This window comes from Tachysurus fulvidraco, chromosome 11 (assembly GCF_022655615.1).
Source record: "Tachysurus fulvidraco isolate hzauxx_2018 chromosome 11, HZAU_PFXX_2.0, whole genome shotgun sequence".
NCBI classification, from domain to species: domain Eukaryota; kingdom Metazoa; phylum Chordata; class Actinopteri; order Siluriformes; family Bagridae; genus Tachysurus; species Tachysurus fulvidraco.
Window position 1 is genome coordinate 17,574,540 of NC_062528.1, and position 19,270 is coordinate 17,593,809.

Sequence of the window (19,270 nt, forward strand, 5' to 3'; positions counted from 1 at the left end):
TGTCACTTGTCACAACTCAAACTCTCAGGGTTGGTGTAAGAGCTGTTTAATAATACAAACAGGTGACATGGAGCGAGCAAACTGAACAGAAACAAATGTAGGTTAAACAAACAGAAGTGGAGAAAAGAAAGAAAAAAAAACTGTCAGAAAATTTTAATGCTCAACAAGGGATAAAGCATAGATAAAAACTACATAAAAACAAACCACAAAGCAAACACAAGGACTTTGGAAAACAGGGCAATCAGAGACAAACAGACACAGGAAGCTGGAACCAAAAAAAAATAGGAAATAACAAAGACAAACACTCAACCCAGTACAGTCACAGCTAAAAACCATAGCATGTCTAGCTCACACACAGTGCTTAAAGTGGGTGAGTAACAATCATACACAATTAAGAACGGATGACTGTAATCAAAAATCAAGTGACTGAGATCGTGAGATTGTTGGCCGACGCTGGGTTTGGAGTCAGTAGCGAACATGTTCGATGGCCGTGAAGCGACAGGAGCCGTGTCGTTACGTGCTATGACACAGAGTATGCTCACAAGAAAATGCTGGAGAAAACATTTATACAGAACAGTGAGACAAACAAAATATAAATGAGATTAAAGAACAGAAATAGGTGTAAAGAGTAAAACAGAAAAGTAGACATGCCTGGGACACAGAAGGCAAGTGAGAAATTGTGTTTGCAAACTTCTGTGTTCGGTGGACATTGCCACAATGCACACATTCAGAATATAAATAATACACTTTCAATTGAATCGTATACCTAATGACGGAGTCAGAGGCAACAGCGGCGAGGAAAATCTTTCTGAGACAATATTGAGTAGGCAGAGAACACTAAATCTATGAATGCTTTCAAACGCAATTAAATATTCTATTCTATTAACATTAGCACACAGTGGTTTAATTCAGGCAACTAGTTTGTGTATTCTTTGGGAAATTCATCCATTCTCTTCACCATTTATCCTACCAAATCTTGGGGAACCTGGGTACTATCTCAGAATAGGGTACCTCATGGTCAAGATGCCAGTCTATCACATGGCAAAATCTACACACACTCACACACTAGATGCCAGTCAGCCTTCAACACATGTCTTTGGACTGGTGGAGGAAACCCGAGTACCCAGAGGAAACACCCAAGGCATGGAGAGGACACGAATACCCCACAAACACACATGGAAGACGTGGAAATCAAACCCCCAACACAATTCTGGTTGAGATCATTTGCAATCTTGCATATAGGACTACACCTCCCATCAGTCACTGAACATCACATGATCGCGGTAGTCACGGGTCGCACGTGATTCACATTTATGTTAATTAGCAATAGTATTTAAGTCACGTCTCATACAGCACTCAGGGAGGATCTAGCTTGTGCCTTCTGTTATTCGGTGTCTTTGTGCCTGTTTCATTTCTTATTCATGTTGCCTTGCCTCGCTATCCTTGTTTTGTTGCTTGCTTTTTCTGTTTCATGTGTTTTCACTCATAATAAACTAAACCTGCACTTGCATCCGCCTCCACAGCCAATCCCTGACACTCAGGGTTTTTAGGGCATGTACTTTGTATTGTCTTTGTATGTTTAAATAATGTTGATTATTCCTCTAGTTCAAGTTCATTCAAAGTTCAAGTTGGTATTTTCTTTGCCTGTCACAGACTAGTTTGAATATCAAGATTTCTAGGGTTACATCATATTCTTATTTTGCTCATGTTCATTCTCACCTCCTTCTTGTAAACAGTCTTATCCTGTTTGTTGAAGGATTTTATTAAAACCCACTAAAGCATCCTGTTTGTCCCGTGCTCTTACAGAATGCTGATTACCTTCTTGATCAGATCAGATTGCTTGCTGAGGATAAGTAGAGCATATCTAGTCAATACAGGATATGAGAAACGAAAGAAACCTTAGGAACCCATGGATATAGACAGGACCCGTGGATGATTTCTGAGGGCTTGTGTCTTTACTGTTAGGGCTCCAAACTCCAATGTGTAGACTAAGGGCCTTTTTAAACCTGGTCACTTCATGTGTTTCTGATCCGATAGCTATCTGATTTGTTAAAACTGTTCCATTTACATTAGGCACATACATGTAAATGCGTCTTGGCGAATCGGATATCAATCCGATCTTTCTACTCCCGCCCAAAATGCAAATATATTTTACCTCATTTCGTGGGTAATTGAAATGGAACATGCTTTGGTGTACGCGGTTTTCAGAATGCAATCAAAAAGAAGATGTAAAAACGTGTTACGATGGTTATGCTACAAAAGACAGCATTTACATTTATTTGTTTCTGGCGTGATGCACGACTCGTGAGTCACTTGCGAGTGATGTACTTCCGTTTGGGAGGAGTATAGCGCTGACTTATGTGGCTTGAACTGCCACATTCATTGACACCTGTCCAGTTTCATCTGTAATGCGTCCCAGACCACCTCCTGAAGTGGTTTGGATCGGATAGCTATCTGATCACAGAAAACGCATGAAGTCACCAGGTGTAAAAACCCCCTAAATCTCCTGAGTTGATTGATGAGTAATATGCCAAAACAGACGTATGTACTTTGAGACAGGAAGCGAGCTGGGAGCTATGCTTATTGTAGAAATGTTCTACTTTAGTCTGCATCGAAAGACCACTGGGAAGTAAATCATTAGGCTCAGTCAAAGGGTAGGTCACTGGGCTCAGAATTAGTCCAGTCCCAAACTTCCATTGTTGCTGTACTTATGACCAAGCAATGTCAACCGTCCATTTTTAATTTCATCACCTCATCTGTAGCTCCTAGGAGACGGTCTTGTGTCTCCATGTCCCAGCATACCTCTACAACTGTCCCACTCTCCTAACCATGAGAACTTCTGACTTTCCTGAATTTAACACTTGTATCCCATTCCCTATTAATTACAGATTCACTCTGCATACATTCTCAGTAAGTCATGTACATTGAATTATTTGTCTGTGTCTGAATATTGTTATTCATTCTTCTAATTCAAATTCAATCATCGTACAAATCAGTAAGCTTTTCTTTGTCTGCCACAATCTAGGCTACAATGTCTAGTATTATGTTCTTGTTTTGTTCGTGTTCATTCTCACCTGCTTCTTGTAAACAGAATTATCCTGTGTGAGTTTTTTTTTTTTATTAAAAACCACTAAAGCGTCTCTTGTTTGTCTCAAGATCTTTGTTACAGACTTCACCTCGTATTATTCTGTGTGCTTTGCCTTGTAAGGCTTTGTAGGTAAAATACATAAAAATACAAAGAGTACCGAGCGAGACACTGCTTGTGCAACTCTAGCAAGATGTGTATGGCTAAAATGGCAGAGATTGTTGGTGGTTATTGTTCTTTTATTGTTCATTTTACTCATGCCATTGCTAAGGTATTCTATCAAGCTAATAGTTTGTTCAAGTAGAGTTAGTTCAGTTAGATCAGCAATGAAAATACAAATAGAGACTTTTTTTTTAAAGTGCACATTAAATGCTTGATGAAGAGGTAAATTGTCAGTGAGAGAAAAAAAGGAAGGAGGAAGTTCATTTCATGACCTGAATGCCGGTAGACAGAATGCTTGAGAAGATTATTTGAATGCCAGGATCGACTGAATGGCACTATTGTGTCCTTAAATAGCACACTTAACCATGAACATGAATTGCCTGAATTGTTATCTGTTACAATTTCTACCAGACAAGAAAACTATCAAATGCAAAACTAACAAATATTATTAATTCTTCTTGAGCTAAAAAAAAAAAAAGCCTATCCTGGAAACATTGGGTGTGAGGAAGGAATACATCCTGGATGGTATGCCTGTTTTTTTTTTTACAAGGCACATTAATATGCACTCTTTCACATTATGCACCTACTGGAATGAGAGGAAACTGAAGAACATGAAGGAAACCCATGTGGACATGTAGATAACATGTAAAACTACTCAGATAGTTGCCTCTGGAGTTGTGAGGTGCAGCCAGGAGGTGGATTAGCTATGATGAATTGCCCTAGGTGAACCACCATGAACAAGTAATATTGTAGCCACCTGACCAGAAAAAATAGTTTATCTGGACCTGTCTTCAACCTGTTTAACTATTTCATATCCTATATGACCAGAAGTATGTGAATAGCTGACCATCAAAGCCACTTGTTCGCTTGTTGAACCTCCTTTTCCAAAACTATGTGCATTAATATGAAGTTGACAAACCTTTATTTCCACCCTCTTTTTTGCTGCTATTGCAGCCTCCTCTTCTGGGAAATATTTCCACTAGATTCTTTGGTGTGACTGTTGGGATTTGTGCTCATTCAACTATAAGAGCATTAGTGACATTTTGCAGTGACGTTGGACAAGAAGGCCTAGAGTGCAGTCGGTGCTCCTGTTCGTCCCTATGGTGCTCAGTACCGTTGAGGTCAGGGATCTGCGTAGGATATTCAAGTTGCTTATAGACCATGCTTTCTGCCAGCAGACAATATCATATCAATATCATAGTTTCACCAAAGAGAAATCATAATGCTACTGTAAGTCATGGCCTAATGGTTAGAGAGTCTGACTCCTAACCCTAAGGTTGTGGGTTCGAGTCTCGGGCTGGCCACGACTGAGGTGCCCTTGAGCAAGGGCACCAACCCCCCAACTGCTCCCCGGGCACTGCAGCATAAATGGCTGCTCACTGGTCCGGGTGTGTGTTCACTGCTGTGTGTGTGTGTTCACTGCGTTGTGTGTGCATATTGAATGGGTTAAATGCAGAGAAAGAAGTCTGAGTATGGGTCACTATACTTAGCCGTATAAATACTCAAATACTTTTATCAATATAGTGTATCTAAGTGCCCCACCAAATGGTTTATATAGCTTTTACAGTCTGCTTTATATTGAAACTGAGGTATTTAATATTCAGCTAAAATTCTGAGGTCTAGGCTTGCCTTGTTGGGGCTTTCAGCAAAGGCATTAACTTGCAACTGTTCAGATATTTGCTTTCCTCTTTGGATTCTGCCTACATCTAAGAACAAAAGCATATGCCAAATGAATAAAATATAATCTGTAAACCCCCCAAAAAAGTCAAGATAAATGTTAACGGATCACAGCAATATACAAAAAGAAGGAAATCACACAATACTGCCAACAGAGGCTTTAAAAAGACATTTCATTAAAAGCAAGGGAGGGCAATGACCTGTGAAGAGATGCAGCATCGTATTCCAGTCGTTTCTTGATCTTTTCCTTAACGTCAGCACTCTTTTTGTAATTTCTTTTCCTCCCCACATTCACATCCCTCCCTCAATTCCTGCCTCCTCCATGTCATTTTGGAGCTGTCTGGGAGAAAGGGTGTGAACATCGTCGATTCGAAAAGTGTCTTCACCATCGGATCCAGGGAGTTCTCTGAGTACACACTTTGCACCGTGCAATGAGTAACGAGTCGCAGCACATCGAATAAAGGTAAGCTTCACTCCTCACTCCTTTGCAAATCTACTCACTTTGCTTCACTTCCTTTCTTTCTTCTCTGCGAGAAGCGTTTCTCTCTGTCGTCTCTCAGAAGGCTCAGTCAGACCGTGGTGACGTGAAGCTGAAAGAAGGCCTCTATCATCGACCGCTTTGTTGTTCCCTTTTCTTTCTGTCAGCTCTGAGTTGACTCATGCGACAGGTGTGTGTTTCGGAGGAGGGAGGGGGGCTGGTTTGGGAAAGTTGACGACTTAAACGTGGATTTTTTTTATTTGCCAATATGGAAAAGTGCAACAGAAAGCACAGTAAGTTTGCTTGATTTAAGGCAGGGACAGTTCTTCTGTGTTGTACTATAGATACTGTAAATTTTATGTCTTTCACAGTAGAATTCAAAAGGCTAAGAATAACTGTTATTTCATCATTTATGAAAATTATTATTGTACTGTATTGTACTGGTATAAAAAACGTGTTTGGAAACACTTTATGAAACGCAAGGCTTCATTCATTGAGCCTTTCGCAAGCATTTTTTGAATCTTTATAAAGAAATAATATTGTATTATATAAAGGAGACGTGTTTGACATTTTTTTCTAGAAGTTATGCATATTCACATTGAACGTGCGGAAGCGTACTTATCTTTACAGTGCGTTTACAGTATCTCATCCAAAATAGATAATTAATAGAATATTTGTAGAGTAATTGCGGGAATGATATCATGGTGAAAATGCGAATGGTTCGGAAGGAAGAATTCCTTTTCCTCGTTTTAATATACTTCCTCATAAATACTACTTCGAAAGAATTTATTCTGCATTCAACTGCCAAACAGGAAAATCTAAAATTAGAAAAACTAACAAGAGCAAAACAAACAAAAAAAAAAACAGCAAATGGAAAAAAGCAGCAAATCTCTAAACATAACAAATTCAAAAGCACAACATCAAAAGCAAAAAAAAAAAATATTTATAAGAATTAATTAATATCAAAAACAGCAAACATTTAAAAAAAATGCAACAATAAATCTAAAAAAACATTAAACTTCAAAAACATAAGAACAAAATAATAACATAATTAATAACATAACATCAAAACAAATAAAATGACATAAAAACAATCAATATAATAAAAGCACATTCAAAACAAAAAGCAGCGAATCTAAAAACCACAACAACATCAAGCAGAAATCCTTAAATTGCAAACACATCGACACACTATTTTGCATATTCTGTACAAAAGATATGATCTGTCCAAGAGTGAGTGAAGCAGCTTGTACATTGTTTTTGTGTTTGCCATCAAGGTTACATTGTGTTTTGAAGCTTATTTGGTATAATGCCTTTGTTCTCACTGTGTCCTAAAATGCCAAAAGCTTTTCACATATTTATTGCAGATCTAGTTCTGTAAAATAAATAAATAAATGAATAAAAATATCAGTAAATATTATCAGTATACTCGCAATAATGTTAAGACAATTTTTGGATCCCAAACACGAATTCTTATATTCCACAACCCTTCATTTCATCCAGCTCACTCAGAAAAACTGAAATACCATGTACCATATATAATCAAAGCCAAACAGGGATTTGGAGCTTGTATTGGGATGTGTGTTCCAATCTGCATAGCTCAGGAGTGGCTCTGAGTGAAGCCTTCATTTCCTGGACATCGCTTGATTTCATGGGCCTTTCACATCAAATAGGCCAAGGCCAGAGAGCGCTGAGCCGTTGAAGGGAGTTATGAAAGAAGCCATTAAAATTCACCTAACAGGGTCACGGTCAGCGTCCTCTCCCCTCGACCGACCTAAAAGTTGCATCGGCGAATCAAATTTCAAATCAAACTTTCCCGTTTCTGAAATGTTCAGAGAGAGCAAGAGAGAGAGAAAGAGAGAGAGGGAGACGCAAGGTCAGAAACGATTATGGAAGGAAAATGTGTGGAGCGTAGGCAGTGCGGTTGTCGCAGCATGTGCTGCCATCTTCGATAGCGTGCGGAAAGCATATTGACACAGCAGGCCTGGATCTAAACAGATTAGAGTGCTGCAGAGCTTTATCTGCCAGGACTGATGGATATTCTCATAGCCACAGACGTATTTCAATTCTGAGGCTATGAAGAGAAAACTTGCATATAAAAGCCGACTGCCGGTGTCTCAGACCAGATTCAAAGTCATCCATCAGGAGATGTATAATTTCAGCACTAATATGGCTGGGTGTTGTTTCGGGGTCTGTGTTTAGTGGTTCATGGACGTTGGTTTGAATCTGCATGTTATTTTGACCAATAGGTCAATGAAATAAAATAGCAAACGAAAACGTAACAGCAAATGAAAAAAATGTAACAACAAATGAACATAATAGCTAGAAGGTAAAACCACAAACACAACTAAACTAAAAACACAAAATCAAAGCTTAAAACATAACAGTGAATTTGAAAACACAACAGCGTAAGTAAAAACAAAGAAACAAACAATATTAAAAAACACAAACAAACAAAGAAACAAATAAAAAGTAAAGAAAATCACAACCACAAACAAACAAAACTATAAACAAATTCAATATCACATTAATTTAAAAACAACAGCAAAACAAAAGAATAAATTAAAAACATTAGAACAAAAATATTACTAAAAAACCCACAAGAAATCTAAACCCTTCTGTTTCTCTTTTTGCTGTTGTGTATGAGATTGTGATTTTGGTTTGTTGTTATGTTTTTAGATTTTCTCGTGTTTTTTATTTAAATTTTTTTTTTGTTTTAGATGGTATTTTTGGTATTGTTGTTTCTTTTTGGTTTTGCTGTTGGGGTTTTGGTCGTACTGTCATGATTTAGAATTTTGTTTTTTTACGATTTGTTTTTTGGTATTACTGTTATTTTGGGTTTGTTTTGTTATATATTTTATTTGCTTTTCAATTTTTGCTGCTTTGTTGTTGGTTTTTGAGTGGTTGTGTTGTCTGATTTGCTGTTGTGTTTGTGTTTTTCCCTGAACTGCTGGCTTTTTTTTAATCACCTTATTGGTTTGTTAATGTTACTTGCACTGGCCCACCATAATCCTGGTGCCTGCTGCTTCTTTCAGGTTAAATCTCAGCTCAGTGTTTCTGCCCTTTCGTGCCTGTCCACAAGAATCTTCCAGCACAGTTAAGCAGACGAGTCTGACAAGACCCTTGGATGCAATAGGACACAAAAGAGCAAAAAACAAACAAAAAAAAAGCTAATTTATCTCACCACTTTGCTGCAATTAAACTGTCTGTGGTTTGTTGTTTGTTTCTTTCTTTATTTGTGTGTGCATGTGTGTGTATGGGTGTGTGTGTCCTGCTGCTCAAGGAGGTCAGACATCGCACAAGCTGTGTCTCATTACGTGCAGTGTGATGTCTCTGAGTCTTTCACACTCACTGTTGGATCTCTCACAAACCAACACACACACACACACACACACACACACACACACACACACACACACACACACACACACACACACACACACACACACACACACACACACACCTTTTTTGAAAATGAAGATTGAGCATGAGCAGATGAGCACGTTCTCCTTAAAAATTCCAGCAGATTACAAACAAGCTCAAATTAATTTTCTGGAGTAGCACTTTGTGGTTGACGGCATTCGAGGTTTGACTCTGTGTCACAGCACTGAAAGCTGGTGTTTAGGTTTGTTTCACAAATCACACAGTAGGTGATTAGCCAGAAAACATGAGGGAGAGATAGAAGTGGAGAGAGATTTTTGAAAACAGAGGCTTCATGGAATGAGTTGCACGAATGGGAGATAAATTTGAAGCTCTTCATCGCTCTGCAGCTGTGAAGGATGAAATTATAATAATTGCAAAAAAAAAAAAAAAAAAAAAAAAAAAAAGAAAGTGCCTGGCACTGTTTATTGGCATTGGGAATATCTGACAGTGAGCTAATTCTCATCAAAGCCTGATGAAGTGCGACTAATAGACAGTGGGAAATGCCTCAAAGAGCCAAAGCGTTCTACTCCTTTTGTTTACTTAGACGGCAAAATGTTTGGGTTTTAATTAAGTAAATCACTATTATTTGTTCCATGGTGCTTGGTAATGTGAAGCCATTGACCTGAAATCCATGCGTTATTAGCTCGGGTTGAAATGAAGCTGTAGGAGACGAGACTGGAGGAGTACAAAGAAGCTCGTAATGGTCACGAGGCCCGAGAGAGTGACTGACACACACTGGTAGACACGCTTCATGGAAAAACACTCGATTTAATTACCCGAACTTATTCCGAAAAGCTCTTTAACATCTTTAAAGGTGAAAGCTAAGGGTTAGGACACATATATGTCGGGAACCTTCAGAAGCCTTTATACGTTTGCATGTGTGTGTTTTACAGAATAGCAAGACTTGTGATTGGATGAGATGGCTGTGATGTCATCAGCTCATCAGCTCACCAGCATTATCCTTCTGCTGCTTTTTGAGTTACAAGGTAAAGACACACACACACACACACACACAGATTATTTCTATTAATGTTTCAGACTTTGCTAAGAATTCTTTTCAGTCTTGGATGAGCTTGAGTGTGTACCGAAAAATATAACAACACAACACACAGGACAAGTAGACTGAGAAATGCAAAAAACTCACGAAATTTGTCTCGATTCCAGACAGCAGAAAATGCCGTGAACAAAGAAACAGGCTGATTTTCATCATTTAAAGCACGATTTACTGTCAACCAAACTTACCCTGTTATTAAACATCTTTATGACACTTCCACTGTCATGAAATAACTCTAACAAGATGTAAGTAATAGAAGGAAATTACATTGTCTCTTATAAACCCAGCATTTTCTCCTTCTCCTCAACAAACATCCAGAACTTCCCTTAGTGTCATCATGATAGTTCAGATAGTTCAGCAAAGCACAAACACTGTACAGTATGACTTCCATTGGTTCGTCTTCATCAACACGGCAGCTGCCTGCTTATTAAACATGTGATGACAGCTGAGTTCATGTGACATGTGAGGTGATTAAAAATAGAGAAATCCTAATGATGTTGATAACCTTTTCCAAACATCGATATACACAATTACTGCACAAGCAATCCTATTTGACATCTTTGTGTAGTAAGTGCTTAATAATGATGTTTTAGATGTTCTAGCTTGCAGTAACAAAGGCTGCACTGTATACCTCACTCCCTTAGAGAGATTTGTAAATGTTTCATTAGGACTCCTTTTAGAAATCTAGGTAAGGACGTAGAACCTATAATCAAAGGGTGTCCTTATAACGAGAAACAATCTTTAGGGGTCCCGAATGAAGCTTTTCCCCCCAAAGTACTGTCTACATTAAGCTACTTCTACACTTTTTCAGCTACTTTTTTTTTATAACTGCAATTCTACTGTGATGTTTCTATTACTAGTTATTGCTGCACCAAGTTGCTTCAGTGCTCAAACTTCTCTGAACATTGTCGAGTTGATGATTTGGACACACAAACTTCTACATTTACCGCATATGGCAGACACCCTTATCCAGAGGGACATACAATATTAATCTCAGTCTACACATCTGAGCAATGAGAGCCTTACTCAGGGGCCCAGCAGTGGCAGCTTGGTGGACCTGGGGTTTGAGCTCAGAACCTTGTGATCGGTAGAGCTACAACATTCCCACTTCTAGTGTCTCTTGGGTCACTGGAAGTCACCAGCTCTCACTAGAAACAAATGATCTCTGATCACATTGTAGGTTCGAGTCACTCTATGCATAAACAAATAACACATGAGTAGGAGTCTATACAGAGAAGAACACTTAACACATAAATCAGAATGATGAACTAATAACAGGAAATTGTTCCGTACAGTAAGTGTTCTTTACTTGATTAGAAAAAAAAAAAGCTGTATAAATAAAAATATATTAAGTAAAGTGAAAGAAGGATTTTCACCCCACTTTCACTTTACTTAATATATTTTTATTTATATCCCTGCTTGTTAGGAAGCTGGGGCCAGAGAACCGGGTCTGTCATGATACAGCACACAACAGTGACAGATTTCAGGTGTTGGGACTTGAACCTCAAACTTACTGATCAGTTTCTAAAAAGTTTGAACCTCGTCATTTTTTTTTTTAAAATACAGATCTTATGCTACAAATTTGACATATTTTTTAATTTAGATACTTAGATTTTAGTCAAATAAGATTTATAAATAAAAATGTGAGATCATGTACAGAGATCTGATAATATATTATCTTTGATAATGGGATATTCTATGGATTAGTACCGAATATATACAGTATTATTAATATTTTCCTGACTTCATTCAAACAACTTGACTTGAGAAAAAAAAAAAATCCTTCTGCTCTTTTTTAACTGTTTTTTCTTTCTTTTTTCCTTTTTTTACATTTAAATTCACCTTATTTTTTTATTTCATTTCTCATTTTTATTTATAACTCTAGATGACATGAGAATCTGTTCATTTCTTTAGAATATTTGATAACTAAAAAAATAAAATAAATTATTTCATACAGGCAACAGACTGAAATTTCCTGCATTTGTAAACGCTAAAAAACCAGCAGAGCGACAGTATTGTAGCTCTGATCATCTGAGTGTGTTTTGAGTCACATGACAAATTCACACTTTTCGAAATCACAAAAAAATAACCAAATAGAGTATATTAGAAATTATGGAAATGAATGAGCATATTGAACACACAGTGATATGTTACTTAGAGTTAAATGAACCGACCTATTTTTCCCTAATATTTGGGAAGACTGTGATACTAATGATGCATTCACAACCCTAAAAATCAACAAATTTCTCTCAATTGTGAATACACTCAGAGATCTACTCTAATATGGAGGGTTAAATTATTATTTTTTTTTTAGATATTTATGAAATTTTAAAATGGATATTGCACAATTAAAAGGTCCAATTTTGGAAAAGGAAAATTAACTGTAAGTAAAACTTCTAATAATCTATGTCATATTTATGAGAGATAAACAGTTCCAAAAAGAAATATAGCTGCAAACAGCAATTCCGGGGTCAAGCCGATCAGAAAGCAGCAATTCCGGGGTCAAGCCAATCAGATGCACTCAGAACATGTCGCTGATGAACCATACCAATTTCGTAGCGATATGGCATTGTTTTTAAAATCTCATTGCCACTAGGTGGCGCTGTCACAAAAAGTTTCATGCACCCTCAGGTCATGACTATAATGACATATACCAAGTTTCGTGTCGACACGCATAAGTTTTGCGAACATACAGCCTCACGTCTGTTTTGACGTGCTCGCCACCACACAAAATGGCCGTCCAAAAACCGTTTGGTATCATTTGACTCAGCATGCCTCAAGGAGTCTAACAGCACTCCCTTCATGATTTTAGACTCAAGTTTGCAGTAGTTATAAGTGAAAAAAGCTGTTTTTAAAATCTCGTGGCCACTAGGTGGCGCTGTCACGAAACGTGGCGTGCACCCTCAGGTCATGACTATAATGACATTTTTTGCCAAGTTTTGTGTCGACACGCATAAGTTTTGCGAAGATACAGCCTCACGTCTGTTCAAGCGTGCTCCCCACCATGTATGTTGCCACGGTATACGAGAAGGCATTGGTCTATCAAAAAGCTTTTGATAACTTTTTGTCTAGGGTGTCTCTAGATGCTACATACCACAGGACACACAAATGCGACAAACGGTCTAGGAGGAGTTCGAAAAAATACGTTTTATGGACAATTCAACGAGTCAGCAGTTATGAACATGAACATAATTGGAATTTGGACTGTTGGTGGCGCTAGAAGGTTTGAGCTAGACACACAAAAGTTGCTATAGTAACTTCTACGACTGGCCTCTACATGTGTGCCAAATTACATAACTTTCCTACGTGCGGTTCTATGGGCTGCCATTGACTTCAATGGCAGAAGAGGAATAATAATAATAATAATAATAATAATAATAATAATAATAATAATAATAATAAAACCGACAATAACAATAGGTGTCTACGCTTGACCCCTAACTAGTGCAAGTATACCTCATGTTCTTAGGTTGTAGGGTTCTTCGCTCCTTACCGTCTCTGAAAGGGTGTGTTTACATGGCGCTTATAAAGGATACCTTCAAAAGGATAAGCTAAAAAATTCATTCATTCATGTATTCATTCATTCATACATTCATTTATCCAAAAACATGGTTAATGTTTCATTGTGTGAGTGCCATCAAAGGTAAACTCTGAAGGCCAGTGCAAGGCTTTTGGAGAGATAACATAAGCTGTATTTTGTCGTCTTATGTTCCAGAAAGAGATTAAAAGCAAGGCTGATGATGGAATTGTATAAAGCTCTTATAACATAAAGGATTATGGGAATCAACTTGTTTCTCGGATCTTCCAGAATGTTCTGTTCATCATAAAACATATACAAAACAACATTTTTTTTAAATCAAAATGTATTACTATTTTGAACATAAAATAATAAAAACACATGAAAATCCATAACTAGAGGCTTTATATTTTTCCATTACATGGACTTCAAAACATACGCATCCGAACACTGGAGACTGGAAAGTTCCAAAGTCATTACACTAATGTTAATGTCTGGTGAACTCTGAGGTTTGACCAAAACAAAGTCAATACATCACAGCGTGACTCCTTCAGAAAAGGAAAGTTAGAGCAAGCTCTGATAATAACAGTGCTGCACTGTTCTGTTTACAAGTGTAAAAGAATATTACATGAACATTAAAAAGAAGATGCCTGGTTTGGGGTGTCATGAGAGGGTCTATTTTAACATTAACATAAATATTTGTAAAATTATTTCATAATTGCTTCACGGTTCCTCTGAAATAATTACTGTGTTAATGTTAATGTATACTGTAGTGCTCTGTGTAGAATATTAAATGTATTTAGATTGTAAATGCGAATGAATGAATGAATGAATGAATAAATAAATAAATAAATAAATAAATAAATAAATAAATAAATAAATGTGATATTCAGTTGCCATACATTTACAAAAACATTGAAAGTTTAGTGTGACTGCCTCTTTGTAAAAATAGTTAAAAAGTTAAAAGATAATAAATAAATAAATAAATAAATAAATAAATAAATAAATAAATAATTACAACAAAAAAAACAACAACAACAACAACAACAACAACAACAATAATAATAATAATTATTATTATTATTATTATAATAATTATAAATAAATAAATAAAAATAAATAAATAAATAAATAAATAAATAAATAAATAAATAAATAAATAAATAAATGAATAAATACAACTAATCTAAAAAATCCTCATGCAGATACTTTAACATTTCCAAGATCTTAAAAGAATTACAGGCCTCCACAGTTACAGGATTAGCATTACTTAGTCATGTTGTTACTGAGCAGAAATTTTTGAGGAGTCAGAGAAATCTAGAAAACTATTGAACATTCTCTTACTGAATATGGTAACAGTTTCCGAAATTACCACATTCCTCTGTCTTTTATTTCCTTGCTATTTCTTGACTGTTTGCATACAGTAGTTTTACCAGCTTACATTCCAAGCTTTCCATAATAAGGCCTAAAGGTTGGAGTCAGGAGCAGGCTGTATGCTTGTACCTTTCTTTATGACTTCGTAAAGGTGAATGAAACCCAAACGTGTCACCCCCGCTTCTTCAAACTTGCACTGATTTCGCTCGAGATCAGTTTTGTCTTAATTGTAAGTCACTTCAGATAAAAGAGGCTGCCGGATGAATAAAAATGTAAAAATGGGTCATTGCTCACTCAGATGAGTCAGAGAGCATTCAGCAGGTAGCAACATGCTCCAATATAGCAGGCTTCTTGAAAATTAGTTTCTATAAGTACTGCCTGAGGGCTTTGGTTAATGCACAGAGTACTTGTGTTCTGCAAACAGCATTATGCATATAAGACTTCTGCAGTTTAATGCTTCTGAAAACATTAACTGCAAACCCACTCAGATCAGACTACTTTTACATACATGCCCTTTTTCTCAGATGAAGTTCCAGTATAACACTCTACAACAAAAAGGGTCCAAAAGTCTGATTTAAGAACAAAGACCTGGTTGATTTCAAGACATTAATATTCCAGAGAGTTCACAGTTGACACCATTGACAGAATTTGCATCTCAACAGCGTAACTCGTCTGTTAATTGGAAAGACGTTCCAACAACGACTTTCTCTATACACAATCTATTTGCTTCTTTCTGGTGACCTTATTAAATCTCCATATTTCATGCTCATTTATCTCAGCTTACCTTCTGCACCATGTCAGCTTTTCTGGAGATCTGTGAAAGCCGAAAGGACGATAAATCACACTAGTAACTGAATCAATATCAAGTGTTAGTCATGAACAGATGATGACAATGACCTCTGTGCCACAGGTATGGATGTGTTACTGTTTGAAGGAAATATGTGGTGATGAGGAGATACACATGATGTGTGAACAGGATATTCGGGTGCACCTCCAGTTTGTGGTTTCAGTTACAAATGCATTCTTAACGAGATAAGACGTCTAATCTGATTTTTTCCCCATTTAGGGACGTACTGTAATTACATGAATTTCATTCACTGGGAGTGAAGCTATGACAAAACCAGTATGTCTTTTAAAGATTAGGTAAAATATTAAAAATGTATAATATTCATATAATTGTAATACACCAATAATCATATATATTATTACAATTGGTATTATTCTTGGTCACATTTGAGTCTGTGTGAGAATCACAATCTAGTTTAATTAATCAGTAACAGACATTTGTTTGAAAAAAAAAAACAATGTTTTTACAGAATTTCTAATGAATTAATTACTATTAATATGCATGAACTTCACTATAAATAAATTATTCGTGATAAGTAAGTAAAAAAAAACAAAAATGTTAGTATATGTGGCATGTTTGCGTCTCCAGGGTTGAGGGTTCGTTCTCTCTGCCCTGTGTGTGAAGTTTACATGCTCTCTGGTTTCCTTCTCCAGTCCAAACACATGTGTTGTAGGCTGATTGGTGTTTCTACAGTAAATTGTCTGTAGTGTGAGACTGTGCTCTGTGGTGAGTTAGTACCTCATCCATGGTGTGTCTCAGCATGTGCCCCTCATCCCCATGGTAGACTCCAGGCCTGTGACCCTGCGTAGACACGGAAAATAGTTTGGTGGCTGTATTAATTGAGGGTAAATAAAAGATAGATAGATAGATAGATAGATAGATAGATAGATAGATAGATAGATAGATAGATAGATAGATAGATAGATAGATAGATAGATAGATAGATAGATAGATAGACCTTCATCACAATAACATGACAGGATGTGATGTTACAGAAAACTCATCAGTGATTGTGTAATGTGATGGTGTGACGGTGATCATTTTTGAGCCATGGAACATGGTAGTATATTTAGGTTACTTATATATGACAACGGAAACATTGTGGTTAAGGAATTGTTCATGTTAGATAAGTTTAATTTTACTCAGTCATGTACAGTATAATTTGTTGTACTGAGCAAAAATATTCAAGATATTCAAGATAAAATGCAGTATGGGCTCATAGGTTAAAATATATACTTTATAGGTAGCTGATTTTTCTGTCAAATTTAAACATCAAAATTATGTTAAACGTAGGTTAACTGGAAAAATACACAGGCTAATGATACACAGGGAATGAATAAAAAAAAAAAAAGTCTTCCTGACTTCACATCCTGACGGCATGTTTAGCTTGGGCCAGGAATGCTGCAGAGCGAACCCATAACTCCTGCCGTGGCTGTTTCTCCTGAGGTGTGAGATCTTTGTGTCCAGGCTCTAGGTTGCTGCTATTCACCTTCCCCTGCGTGGTTTTACCTCACAATTGTACTGCTGGCGAGTCTCCATAATGCACCTGCCACCTACTTGAGCACAGTCGCACACGGTGTTTTGAAGGCCATGAGAGAACACATAGCGTGTTGCCTTTGTACCGTTACGCTCCACCAAACAACATAATTACATTTGTCGGGTGTGAACTTTGGTACCTGCACAGAAAGTACTATGATAGCTCTTATGCACATAAATACCATTTTTGTCTCATTTATTTGAATGGCACGAGTAACCTTTAGAACTGACAAAGAACAAAAATAGCTTTTTGTATTCCGCTCTTGTAGCTTTGCATGTTGGCTCAGCTGGATGGTCCAGAGCCAACACTGTTCTTTACTAGAGCAGAGATTGAAAGATAGACTGTAGAAATAGATTATCATTTTAATTTCCTGCAGATTGATTGTCAATTCTCTCCAACAATCTCGCTGATGAGAGAGCCCAGCTGCATCGCTAATACATGCGGCTCTATTTTTACACAGAGAAAACGGTGAACAAGCGATGCAAACGAACGCCAGCTTTACAGGACGTTCAGCGTATCTGGGCTATGCAAATTGGGCAGCCGATCAATCTCGAGTTGCTTGAAGAAGAACAGAGAGAGCTTGATATGACATAGAAATGAATATTTTAAACTGACTGTGTGATGCACATTTCCAAATAGCATGCTAATGACACTAATAAGCATGTTAAACCCACCTAGCATCAACTAATGCATGATAATCTGGTATTGTAGAGCTGCTCTTGTGAGAAGGCTCTTAAATACACTCATTACAGAGTACTGCTTGACTGTCTGTTGGAAAAATGTTTTGATAGACCTGTGTGTTTGGGTTATAACATGTTTGTTGTTGTGCTGTTTTGTCTGGTTTGCTAATGTCAGTTGATCAGCAGTTAGCAACAGGGGATACAACTCGAGTTAATGCTGTGCAAAATGAAACCATTTTATGACAGCGTGTCAGACTGTAATGCTGTTTGAACAGCAAAGTCTATTTTAATTAAACCACTCCATGTTCTAATACACAGTTTCATGCTGCAAGCGTCAGACAGACCACAGCACAGTAACGTCAACAACGCAGATTAATGATATGAGGGAGCGAGTGTGCATCCTGGCACTTTTGACAACTTGGGAAAATGGATAGCTGAGCAAAGACATTAATTAGAGAGATAACACTTTTAGTATCTGCATTTGGCCATGTTTGACTTGAAATGCTCAGAATGTGAAGCGTTTAAGGAAAACAAGCATCTTCATTTTGGAAGACAAGAGCTCATTTAAGGCTCATGATCAGACAAAATTCTGTTTTCAGAATTGTAAATGAAGATAATCACTAACCTTTGCTGTCTTTAAGCAGGCACAAAAAGGTGATTATTACGATTACATGCGACGCATATTTAGACCTCGTAGCTACAGGGTAATGAGATGTCGTACATTGTATTAGGGATAACACTCTCCATTCTGAACCCATAGTCATGCGGTGCCCAGCTCAGATTGGAAGTCAGATTCCACCAAACAACTTAATCTCATGCCATTATCTTTCTCAAATAAGATGTCAAAGCAGCGCATCGGGAATCAGGAATCAGAGCCTGGCAAGGATTTGACACATCTTTCCTCTCATATTTCTTCTTCTCAGGCAGCCAAGGGGAGAAAGCATCGTGATGCGAACGTTTAAACTCGCCACGCTGATTATCTCACGGCCGTGTTTACGTATTCATTTATGTAAACATTATGCTAATGTGTTTTCCGCCTTGTCGCCCGAGTCCGATCTCGCCCTTCCAGTCTGACGTGAGGTGACTGATGCAGCCTTGATGTGACGGTGCCCAGGCCACCGAGAGTAGCTGATTGCTGCCTGAACCGCTGTTTACTGGTTTAAGAACTAAAGAGTCTTAATACACAAAGCTCTGAGGCGATGCTTTCAACATAACTTTATGGATTGATTGGGCCTGATGAGTAAACTACAATCACATCACAATGGTGTTGAATAATCCAGTGTAAAAAAGTTTAATTGGATGAAATGAGTCTTAAGAATGCTGCTAAAGTCACACTTTGAACTATATATGCAAATACAGCTCACAGCTAACAGAGCTGTCTCCTTCAGCTAATGAATAACTATGGGCCCAAACAGAGAACGTGCTTTTATTTAACC

General features: G+C 37.3%; 1 protein-coding gene across 5 annotated transcripts in view; it reads left to right on the plus strand.

Moving 5' to 3' along the window:
• The first annotated feature begins 5,230 nt into the window (after window positions 1-5,230).
• nphs1 (NPHS1 adhesion molecule, nephrin) overlaps window positions 5,231-19,270 on the plus strand; it is a 116,986-nt gene continuing 102,946 nt past the window's right edge. For 3 of the 5 annotated variants that reach the window (XM_047820995.1, XM_047820998.1, XM_027145749.2), the window contains exons 1-2: window positions 5,231-5,387; window positions 9,719-9,811. In XM_047820995.1, coding sequence (XP_047676951.1) covers window positions 9,745-9,811 — 67 coding nt within the window. In that variant the 5' untranslated portion in view covers window positions 5,231-5,387; window positions 9,719-9,744. Of the gene's footprint in view, window positions 5,388-5,470; window positions 5,593-5,642; window positions 5,696-9,718; window positions 9,812-19,270 lie in introns of those variants that run through there. The other 2 variants (XM_047820997.1, XM_047820996.1) reach the window with 2 other exon arrangements.